The sequence below is a fragment of the Topomyia yanbarensis genome, chromosome 2 (genome assembly GCF_030247195.1).
Source record: "Topomyia yanbarensis strain Yona2022 chromosome 2, ASM3024719v1, whole genome shotgun sequence".
NCBI classification, from domain to species: domain Eukaryota; kingdom Metazoa; phylum Arthropoda; class Insecta; order Diptera; family Culicidae; genus Topomyia; species Topomyia yanbarensis.
Genome location: NC_080671.1, coordinates 412,203,402 through 412,215,934, shown reverse-complemented (window position 1 = coordinate 412,215,934; position 12,533 = coordinate 412,203,402). Strand labels below are relative to the sequence as shown.

The window sequence follows — 12,533 nt, the reverse complement described above, 5'->3', positions numbered from 1 at the left end:
TATTTTCACCTTCAGTAACTCTTCCACCTCGTACATTGTAGATCTAAAGAAAGTTTGTTTAAATTCAAACGTATTGTATTGTCCCTCGGTGCGTGCACTTTATTTTATAGTTCACTCAGTTCACTTACAATAATTGCAACGGAACACAGTTTCTACAGTTCGTAAGAAACAAAGCGGCGTATGTAGAATTCGGTGCTGTCGTCGGATTATAAGGGCGTAAAGGTTCACAATATTTTATCTTGTAGTATTATGCTGGAAGCTGACTAAACTCGATTGGCTTTTCATTCCGCTGTATAAACTTGAAGAAATCTTGCTCAAATAAAGGAAGCGAACGGAACGCTTCCAGCATGGGTAAACTCACTGGTATTTAGGTATGGAAAATACACATATGCAGTGGTCAGTGCTTACATGCATGTTTATAACAGTTGTCTTGAAGAACAGCTCATGTTTTGAAGAATGTTAAATATTTTTATTATTCAATTGCTCAAGTATTGCTCCTTCTACAATAATTTCCTTCCCATGTTCAATTTAATGATTAGCCCATCCATAATGTTGCAAGCTTTCATAGCTCCCAAAAAATTAACTTTGGTGTTAATTATTGTGATTAATATTTGGTTACAATTGTATCGGTAATTCATGTGTTTGAACCAAAACTGCTCATTAAAATCAAGCAGGCATCCAACCTTTCCTATGTAATAATACGGGAACCATAGGTAAGTCTACGCATTTATAGAATAAATAACTTGGGGGCCATTCATAAATTACGGTACTATGAATCATAACACACAAAAAATACTTCTATGTTCAATAACTGTTACAGTTCACCTATCAATTCGTCAAATCAAGCACTTGAGGGAGCGCGGATGTTTGCAAATACATATCACAAATATTGCACCAGGATTGTACAAGTGATATTTTCGGTAACGACAATCTAGGTCCGGTTCAGTTTAATAATGGAAGTGCCGTTGATTCTCGAGATAAGATTTCGTAGCTAAATTTATTCCAACATTGAACCTTTTTTTCTCACAATAATCTTCTACTATTTATAATTGCGACCATAAATAACCTTCCTTCTTTTTCTCCTTTTTGCTTTCGATTCCACACACAGGCGGTGAAGCAGTTCATAGACCTGATAAACAGTTCCAGCAGTGACCCGAACCGGAAAGCGGTCACACCGGCGATTGCGACCAAGTTCCTCCTAGCACGCAAGTTCGACATTCCCCGGGCGGTGGCGCTATTCGAGCAGCACGAGCAGATCCGGCAACGCGAAGGTCTGTACGGGTTTGACCCGCTAGTTGACCCTCTGCGGACAGAGCTCGAAACGGGGAAGTTTACGATATTGGTAAGGGCTGTTGTATTTCTTATCGATATAAATAAGCTCTATAGGCGTTTTTGGTCTTGATTATGAAGATAAGATGTTGACTAACAACATGAGCGATGTGGTGTATGAATGATATGTATCTCGACGTACAACGATTTTTGCCTTTCTCAATAAAGAATTCTCAGTAGAAAGGTATTGCAATTGCTCTGAAAACCGATTGTTTAACGGAGGCCCGGAGGGCCGAGTGACATATACCAATCGATTCAGTTCGTCTAATTCTTTATTTGTATTTTTCATTCGTTTCCATTTCTGTAAATGTCTTGTTTAGGCAGTTTTTAGGAATCACTAATGAATGATGTGATCAAAAACTACGTAAAATGACCCAACTCTCTCCCCAGCATATCACTTATTGATTAACAAATTGATTAAACGAAACAAACCCCCTCCCCGCTGATAATAAATGCATCCCATAGGCTGAATGGACCTGGTGGTAACCTCAAGCTATATTACATGTATCATTTTGACGAAATTTAGTGCATGATTTATCAACAATTAATGCTACTTTAATCGTAAATCTCCTTTTCATGTTAGCAAAAAAGCCCCTAATGTTCTATTGACTATAATTGTAGCTCTTCCTATTAACATCTAACAGATAGTTGCTTAAAGATGTTGATCGCAATATTCTTCATCAGTACATGCAGTACATTGTATTCCCATTACTCATATACACGCTAAAAAGCACACGGGAATATGCATACGACTACGCGGTTTTAGAGACGCATTGGTATATGGGTATTTACTAAAGCGCTAGCATATGCGACACACAAATAACCACGCTATAAAAAGACCGTGCAAAATAATACACAAACGCTCGAGCGTTTCGCGATAATACAAACGTTCTGGCAACAAAATATTTTACTGTCCAACAAAAAATATACAACAAATTAATATTAAATGTTACTGTATCCGCAAAAAATAATGAAAAAAAAATCATTTTTTTAATGTTAAGATGCATAACCACCCATTTTAATTGTAATAGTCAATAAAATTTGCTGAAATTGCTACCGAAATGTTAAATTTATTGTTGTTGCATTATAGCATAATATAAGATTTTACTGCAAATAATGGTAAAATGACTATACTGTTATACACTGAAAATTAGGGTTTTGTTGATGTACAAATCTATACTGGTTCTTAATTTTCGAAGGTCTGTGCCGTTACCGTTTACGATTCATCAAACCGATAACAGCATATATTGGAACTGTTCCCAGAGTCGTGCACCTTTTCGACTGTTGGGAATCGTTGCAAAATTATATATATAGTCAATATAATAGTATAATGAGCAGTGCACTCCCTAAATGGCATATAGCAATTTGATCCTCGTGTGTGCATAGAGTCGTCTGAGCGTGAAGAGTGCTTTAGATAAGAGTACTGAACGATGCGATAGGTCAAACTAGGTTCATTTCCATCATTGGAACACCGCTGTTTGAACAAGGGAAGCATTTTTTATAATCATCATCGTGGTAGAGGTGCGCGCCACGCCGACGATTGCATGTAAAAATAATAAGAGTGACGCCGGCACGCCGCCGATCTTTACCTGAAATCGGCGGTGCAGCGCACACCTCTACATCGTGGTCAAACAATCCGGGTGTTCCGCATCCTGATCGAATGTATTTCAGACTTCTGCTCCAAATAGGACAATTATAGTTACCGGACCAACGGAATTGAAGTTTATATGGATTTTTCGACCATTTACACGAAGAAAACCTAATAGCTTCACCGCTAGGTGACACTGTATACGTCAGATTATCACTGCAAATAGGAATAAGACATATTATTTTATGGGATACAACTTTGTCGAAGACTGAAAATCAATCTAGTGTCAATGTGTCCATTCCCACAAACTACATTTGCACTAAAATGGTTGAGTTTAAAGGAATACTATGTTTGAAAGGGTGTGCAGCCATCAGACCGAACGGACATTATACCGAATGGACATTAGGCCGAGGGGACATTAGGCCTAGTGGATATTAGGCCGAATAGATATTAAACCGTCCATGACCATGTCCGTTCGGTCTAATTTTCATTCGGTGTAATGTCCATTCGGTGTAATGTCTATTCGATTTAATGCCTTTTCGGTCTAATGTCCATTTGGTCTAATGTCCATTTAGTCCAATGACCATTCTCTCTAATGTCCATTCGGTCTAATGTCCATTCGGTCTAATATCCATTCGGTCTAATGTCCATTCGGCCGCATCTCGTCGGAATGACGAAATATGCAATTATAAAATTGTTTACACGCCGCTTGAAGAAATGTACCATTCGATTAAGGGGGTCTTTTTCTCTCGAGGCCCGAAATTGAGCTGTTATGTTAGGGAATAAATTGCAAAGTATCTATTGAATAGATTTTTAATTTTTATTTTGGAGTTACATGTTTTGACTTTTAAACTTTAATTTTGAAGCCAAGAAAAAAACAGTAACGACTTTGAAATATCATTGCATGTTTACATTGATGTTGAAACTGCTACCAATTTTCCATAAAAATTTTAGTCTAACTTCAATATTCAAATTATTCAGTAAACATACTGTTATGTTTTCCCGTGCATGATTTACAAAAGTTTATTTTGTTCCATTTTTAATATGTAGAAAAACTACGCAAAGTGACGAATCATTGCATATATTATACAATTTGTAAACGTAATTATGATCATGAAAAGTATCATTTTTGTAATCAAAAAAAGATTGCCCAACTGGCCACAACAGTTTCAACGCCAATGTAACCAATGACATTTCAGGATCTATGTTTTTTGGTCCTCAAAATTTAAATTTAAAGGTCAAAGCATGTAGCTTTAAAATAAAAAAAATAGAAAGTCAAGATCTATTCAGTAGATACGTTGCATTTTATTCCCCTAAAACTGCTCAATTTCAGGCCTCAAGAGTAGAGGATCGTCTTAAACGAAACACTCCCGACAGTCAGCTGTACGGAGCTTGAGTAGCGTATTTTACAAACTGAGAATTTTCGTGATAATTCAACAAATGATAAACCTATCAGAAAATCTTGGTAGTCAGCTGCCCAGAGCAATAAAACAGCGTAACACTTATGATCGTTGCATTATCAATTATAAAGGTGATTCCAGACTGATGTAACTTGCTATACCATCCCTCCAACAAAAATACCTTTCAGCGATAAACGTAGAGATGCAGAAGTACCTATACACGATGTACATGACAACTGCTGTCTCACTAACATTCCTCTCCTTCCCCGATGACTGCAAGGATGCGGCTGACGCTTTTATTGGCCTTTTATAAGTTAGTTTAGAACTCTCGAAACAGGCACATTGAGAATGAATCGGCTTCATTCGTTGATTCTTTGTGCAATTTCACTTGTTCTGGTCAATCGTGGAGTAGCAACTACGAATCGTGCTGTCATGCTTATGCTCACGTTCTATTTTCAGTATTGTTGAATACATGAACTAATAAGACATTCCTTTCAATCTATTACATCAGAAATTTGAGCATGCTTTAAATTGGACCATGAAGTTTTGCAGGATAATGAACTTGAAAAATGTATGTTAGTTACAGTTTTGTACGCATACCTGCCTATCTCTACTGAAGCAGTCGAGATCAAGCTAATAGGTTTGTAGCATCAGCTCAGCAATTGATGTGTACAGAGTCGGCTATGGAGTTTATCGAAGCAGGATTTGATTAGCGCTTAAATTTGCGTATAGCCCGCAAATGACCAACAAAGGTTAACCCGTGAATAAAGTACAACAACATATAAGTATAAAGCGCCAAAAACGACACCGACACTCAGTCAAAACAGGCGGGGCCCATATGAGCTTAATTGTAGAAACTCGTTCGAGGTCCGCGTGGCTTCATTGTGCGTAGATTCCGCGTAGTGAAAACTGCTGTTTTTCCTGATTGATTGGCTCATTACAATTGCAGCCAGACGGATTGTGCGAGTAGGCAAGGCAGCAATCAACAATGGTTGGCGGTACTCGATACCCGGAGAAAGTTAGCAATTTACACACCCGCTTCGAGCTCCATCGAGTGCCGTTTTATAAACTGTTAACTGCAGGTTGCGGCTGTAGACGTAACGAATGAGAAAGGTGTACTCCCCAGGATCTAAACGTCTACGACAGACATCGTCAGACCTTCGTCATTTCACAGTAAAATTAATGCTGTCCGGTGACTGGGAACCTTTTGTCTGAGCTGCCTCCGCAGCACAGTTTAGATGTTAGATTCCATAAATAACGAAGTACAAAACCGCTGGATGTGCCAGCTCTGAACGCATATTTCAGTATCCTGAAATTTTATTTATGCAGACACAATTCTTCTGTTTCGGCTAATTAGTTACACAACCATTGTTCTTTTCCCTATTTAAATTTTGGATGACAGTAACTTTAAGACTAACCACACCATTTCAAACATCCATAGAAATGATCCGTTGGAGAAATTTAACCGCTATGGTCCCATCTCGAGCGTAGGATACCATACACATTCAGCAGCCATCCGTTTGTTGTGTTGGCGTATTTTGTGCAGCTTTTAATTAATTCATCTTGTTTAACGATCTTTGCAGCCCGGACGAGATGCTAGTGGCGCCGCGATCGCACTGTTCACTGCCAACCTGCACTACCCGATGACGGTCACACACAAAAGCACCCTACAGGGGGTTGTGTACCAGCTGGACGTCGCCCTGCAGAGTGCCGAGACGCAAAAGGCCGGCCTGGTGTTCATCTACGACATGAGCACCTCTAAGTATTCCAACTTCGACTACGATCTGTCACAGAAAATACTCACACTGTTGAAGGTAAGTTGTAAATATTTACATATGATTTTTAGGTCGAAAGTACAATTCGATAAATAGGGTCGGATGTTTTTTCGTAAATCAGTTGTCCACTGGGAGTTATTGTTGTATGTTTTAGTTTCTATAAACTTGACAGTCGAATCTTCTAACGGTTGCCTGTTCGAAAAATTGTTTATTGCTCGACAGCCACAATAATGTCTTAGAGATACAAATCTTGTTGAACTAACAGAAGAGTTGAAGTAAAATAATGTTTCTCTTTGATCAAGACATTAAGACTAAACCATCCACCTTTATTTAATTATTTATCATGCTTCTACCCAAATCAATATCTAAATCATGAAGATTAATTTTGTTTACAACGGACTTTGTATTGTGTACAAAAACGTCCTTGAGTAAATAGGCGCCACAACTTTACAGCTTTATCGTCTCTAGTACGATTATTGCGTTTTGCTATGTGCTTGTAATTTAGTATCATACTAATACTTTTATTCTAGAAATAAAATAAAAGTAACAAATATAGATAAAATCGCGATATATGTTCCTTTATTCTAAAATTTATTATATCGTTTTTATAAAACGTACAATACAAAGTAAATCTGTAATGAGAATTGCACTCCGTCTAGCACGCATTATTCCGCACATCCGCTATGCTAGCTTCAGTCGCAAAACTGTCGAACACTTGTAAACACGAGAGTATCAAAGAGGCGCACATTCCAGGCCTCCCCTCCCTGCGTTAAAGTAGCATGCATGTTCTTCAGTTCAGTTTCGCTATTTTCCTAGAATATCAACTTCGCAATAGTATTTCCCATACTGGTCGCACTGCCTACGCATTGCTGATCTACAAAAACATCGAGCGCGCGTGTTTGGAAACATAGGTGACGTCTTCTTCGGTGCCTGTCTGTCAGCTAGACTGGCTACTTAAAGCATGGTGAAATGCCGATAGCAAATTGTACTCGGTGCTGTGCTGTTTACTCATCCACTCTGTCTTACAACGACGATGATGGTAGGATTGAATGGGCAGTGTTGTCAGCCGCTTTCATTATCTTAGTTTACGCTGTGTGTTATCCAATTTAGCGACGGTAGATCTACGACTTTTGCATTATCAATAAAGGGTGGAACGACGAGAAATTACTCAACGCTTTACGGAATTTTCTTTTGGTTCTATTTTTACAGTATTCAACAATGACGAAACTGTACAAATATATTGTTAAAGTTTCAATTAGATATTTCGGAACAAAATTAGGTGCTAAATAAAAGAATCGGGTTATGTCTACATACGAGGTTTTATTAACACCTAATCGAGACGACAAACAAAACTTCACGACCAAATTCGGAGCACAAAAGGTGACACAAGGTAACTCTGGTAGAACAATATTATCACAATAAATTGGTGTCGCTAAAAGACTCACTAAACGAGAGCTTAGATATTCCTGTTTCATATGGGACCAGCTTTGAAATGTTCTATCGTAGGGTCTAAATTTTTTTAAATATATGAATTTTTGTCTAACATAAACATATTCGTATGCCATTACTAATATATACGGGGATATAAGAACCTATGACATTTTTTTTATGAAAATGACTAATAATAAATCATCACTGTAGTGCTATTTTATGGCAAAAAACAAAACCAAAGTCACAGTGATACGTGTCATAAGTGTGCATTAGTCACGTAATAGGTATGACGTAATATAATTGTAAATATATGCAAATAATATGCAAATAAAACATCAGTTAATAACTTTTGCTCCAATATCCGGTATTATTTGGTCTAGAAACAATCGACGAGATGAGTTTTGAAGCAATCTAGAACAAATAGTAATTTTTGGTGGCAGTGTTGCCGAATCTGCAAAATGTCGAGTTTATATCTGAAACTGCATTTTTCTAGCAACTCACATGTTTTTTTTTAAATTTTAATGCAAATGTTTTTCTCAGACAGAGGCAGAGACAAACTTCTAAAACTTTGATACAACTTGAGCCAATCGCAAGATTCACCGATGTGAAGCCAAAAACTCGCTATTACTCATCGCTTTTCGCTGTATCTCAGTAACCAAGCAGAATTTCAAAATCTTGACAATGTCACTTTGTAGAGATAACTCAGTTTACCCCAAAATGGCATTTTCTTGAACTTGTGTACCGATTTTAATGAATCTTTCAACGTTGGTTTGTGGAAGTAAGGTGAATAAACCTACTAAGAATGGGCAAGATTTCAATACACTGCAAAATTATCATATTTTACCGCGAAATTTCCACAAAACAAGAAAACGCTATAACTCCTAATATATGTTCGAGAAAAAAGATCACAAAACTCGGAATATTATTCATGTATTCCTGAACGGGTTTATGATTTCTTAGATATTAGTCACTAGTCACAATTCGATCTAGTATGCATAGCTTAAATATCAAAGGCACCATTTCTCTCCCTATTGCCACCATGAGTGATAGTGATGAAATAGCATTGCTCCGGCCAGCGCCCGCTGGGCATCAAATTTTGTTTTTTTGTCTGGTACTAAAGGGAAAATATGGATTAATCCAAATTCGTGCATAATACCTAACTAAAAGATTTTGCATGTTGGATATTTCGCATCAGTAACTGGCACTGTTTTGGCAACCAATTAAACACGAAATCAAAAAAATCCCACGTCATCGTCATGTGTGAACATCTATCCAAACTGGCTGGTCCCGAGTGATATCTCGGGAAATGAGCACAGAAGCTCTGGTTTACTGGTGAGAAAGCGGAATCGACATTTTGTTATCGGCTTGCGAACCAAACGACTCCCGATCAGAATGCCATAACAATATTATAACAGGATGCAATTTTCACAGTAAGCTGTGTTATAAATCTGCTCTCGTTAGAAGTTGAAATAAAAGAAAAATTTTTACAAGTAACAGAGCAAGATCCAGTTTTGATATGTTTATGTTATGTGTTTCTGATCGGGCTGACACTATCGAAAGATTTGAATTACACAAAATTCGTGCACGAAGTGCATTTAACTTAAATACATAAACTTGAATTTTGCGTGTCACATTCTTCTCATCAGTAAGTTGTACTCTCTTCGCAGACAGTTAGACACCGAATTTAGAAATCCAGAATGTCATTTTGCAGAACAACAAGTGACTGCAAATGAGTGTGGTTCGTTAAATTATTGATTACCTTGTATATGAAAGACTACAAAATAGGTTTTCGACTGCACGTCCAAGCACCACGCATCCTCAGTGAACTAAGTGCAAAATACGTGCTGCAATACAGAGATGTGAAATCCGTTACACTTGATACTTGGAGAATCTTCTTCTCGGATCTTCCTAACATGAAGATACCTGTGGAAAAACCTATTTCTTCCTACGTTACCATACTATTCAAAATACATGGAACTACCGTTACACAAACCACACTATGTATCCATCAAGGACAGATTCCTTTGTACCAGTCTTATAATCGGACCGGAAAACTCTGCGTGAAAGCTAGTAAAGAACATGCATCACTCCAGTCAATTCTCACCTACAATAATCAGCATCTTCAGTTAAATCACAAAGGATCGTAGGGTTATTGTGCCCTAATTCATCTTAGCACCTCTATTCATCCCACCCATTTGAACACATTAGTTAGAGCAGTGCCTGCTATCTCTATTCAACGCATTAGCGAAAATGGTAGGATGAATAAGGGTGCGCTGTACTCGATTTTTCGCTTCGCTCAAACGGGAGTATTTTACATTTTCCAAGTCAGATTTTTAATGGTACTGCTTCTTAGGACCGAAGCAAAGATGTGGATACATATTTAAATGCAACCCAATCACTGTATGCTGAGTTATTAGCGAAATAGTGTGACATTTCGACTAATGAGATGAATAATGTCTCGTCTACGTAAAAACTATCGACGAGTAAGACTGCTCGATAGAAAGCGGACTAACTGACTCTGAAACCGGATCCTGTGAATGGATCCACTTCGAAAAAGATAATCTGTGAAATACCAAATCGCGTGCATAAGATGTAAGAAGCTTGATATTTTTTATAGTTATGTACTGTGAATATAAAACAGATCTACGGCTCAGTTAAGTTAATTCATCGAAACGTGTAAAAGCAAACAGCAAACTTATCTAAGAAACACTTAGATTGTTAAAAATATTTCTAGCAAATTAAAGTTATTAGATACTATATATTCATCTTATATCACCTAAAGGAAGAAACTTTATGTAATGTGTAATGAAATATTTCTAATGTCAAGATATTTGTTATAGAAAATAACACGTTTTAATTCTAAAAACCCTCATAACTTCCGACCGATATTAGACTCCATGCCCTAAAGTGGCAAACGTGAACTTGACGAAATACTCCCGTCCAAAGAGTTTTTTTATACTGCTCAATGCGTTTGCGATCTTATTATTATTGTTCATTGGAGCTTTAATCTCGATGGGTCATTCGCCTTTTCCATCCATGTGTAAAAATGAAACAGAAAATAACACCGTCGTCGGATCTTACTGGCACAGTTTGCTGTCTCATTGCAGAATTGGCACGCAGGAATCTGCTCTGGGTGCGTGACCAGCGTTGTCTGATGAAGTTTCCCAATTTCGGTTGATCCACATAAAATTGTTATGTATCAGCACGGATCCCATTAGGAACATCCGAGAAAAAATTTCTGCAAGTATCAGTTGTGGTGGAATCCACTTCTTTGTGTCTTGATTTTTTAATAACAGTGTCAGGGGTGCATGGAGATGAATCATTCAGGTGTACCACTATAGAGTCGTAGTCTATGTATATATACGGGGATGCTGATTTTAACGTTGCCGCATTCGACTCCGTGCTGCCTGTGGGCTGCGAAACGAATGACTCTGCTTGGTTAATATTCTTGAACATAATCAGCATGTTATGTTTGATGTGATGAAATTGCAGAGTGATTACTTCTGTCAGCTTGAGCTCCATTTGCACTTTTAGTATTTTGACAAAATTGCCAAAACTCTTGAATTTCTTTTGATTATATATCAGGTTTTATTTGCTCTAGAATTACACAGCGAGATGTTTTTCGACGAAAATTGTTCAAGAAGTCTAGAAAAAATTATTTTTGGCGTCAGTGCTGCCAGTTAAAACTAAAATGTTCATTTTACTCGCAGTAAGTATATACCAATTGTGAAAATTCTAATGCCTTAGTGTTCCGCACACATTTTACACAAAAAATACTCATAACCTTATTATAATTTAAACCTGTTCTGAGATACACCGTTTTGAGATAAAAAACCCAAACAAAAAGAAACCTACTTGAGCATACTGATTTCACACGTAGTGCACGGTGAGGAGTTGTGAACCATGGGGAGCTGTGAACATCGTCAATACCCGCTAAGTTATAAATTATAAAAATGTGGTAACTACTGTTAAATGTTTCTACTGCCATGACATCACTTTCTCATTGGCAAATGTTGCATTAGCTTATGCTATTAATCGCCCCGCACTTCAACCGCGAATTCAGGTGGCTTAGCGTGAATCTTGTTGTAACCTGCTAATTGCGAATCAGACAACTTTTCCATCTCACCATTAGTTTAGTAATATCTTAAAATTTATCTATTATAGCCCTAATAAAAATATACCACAAAAACATTCCATTTCTCCTAGCTTTTTCAATGGTCCAGAACTCCCCACTAAACTAAAAAATGCCGATTCCACGCTTTTCACGCAGTCTGCCTAGTATCGCAAACAGGATAACGATTACTTTAAATTGCTTCAGCCTGTGGATGTATTAACGCAGACTAACAGACATAACACTATGAGCAAATTCCCTTAAAAATATCGATCCGGCAATTTTCCCAGAACACTAGCTCCACCGTTTATTCACGGTCCCAAACACACATTTGCTGGTGGGTTATCCCTCATGCTTGCGAACAATTTGTCACTAGTGGTCTATCCCCCATGAGTTTTTACATATGTTAGTGGCGCCATATTTTCAAATGCGGCCACAGTTAAAATTACAAATATATGTAAAATGACCGTTGAAGCGGACGAAGCATTGTTTTCGAGTGTTGTGTCTGTTAGTCTGTGCTATTAAAGTGTCCTTTATAAATAACAGTTCACATATTGAAAATCGATCAATGTTTATGGTAGTTTATTGGTATGTTTTCCCAAATTTCCATAAAAATCCAAGCAATAGATCGAAAGTTACAGCTATTCAAAGTGCCTCGTCTACCGAGAGCAGTGGTATCTTGAAACTTTGAACTCGATTATCTTAAAATGTCGTTTTTCGAAAAATGGATTTTCCATTATCATGATTGCCGAAAAACTACTCAACCGATTTTCTTAGTTTCTTTTTCAACTGTTCGTAATTAATTTTTCTCGTACCTAAACGATTTTTTTTTATGAATAAATTTTTGTTTTCTAGATAAGAATTTTTTAGCACAATTTTTGGAGCCCAAAGCATCGCTA

General features: G+C 37.4%; 1 protein-coding gene across 1 annotated transcript in view; it reads left to right on the top strand.

Annotated features, from left to right (window-relative positions):
• LOC131685079 (tyrosine-protein phosphatase non-receptor type 9) overlaps positions 1-12,533 on the top strand; it is a 170,301-nt gene that overhangs the window by 83,310 nt on the left and 74,458 nt on the right. The window contains exons 2-3 of the mRNA XM_058968506.1: positions 1,109-1,342; positions 5,901-6,131. Coding sequence (XP_058824489.1) covers positions 1,109-1,342; positions 5,901-6,131 — 465 coding nt within the window. The remainder of the gene's footprint in view (positions 1-1,108; positions 1,343-5,900; positions 6,132-12,533) is intronic.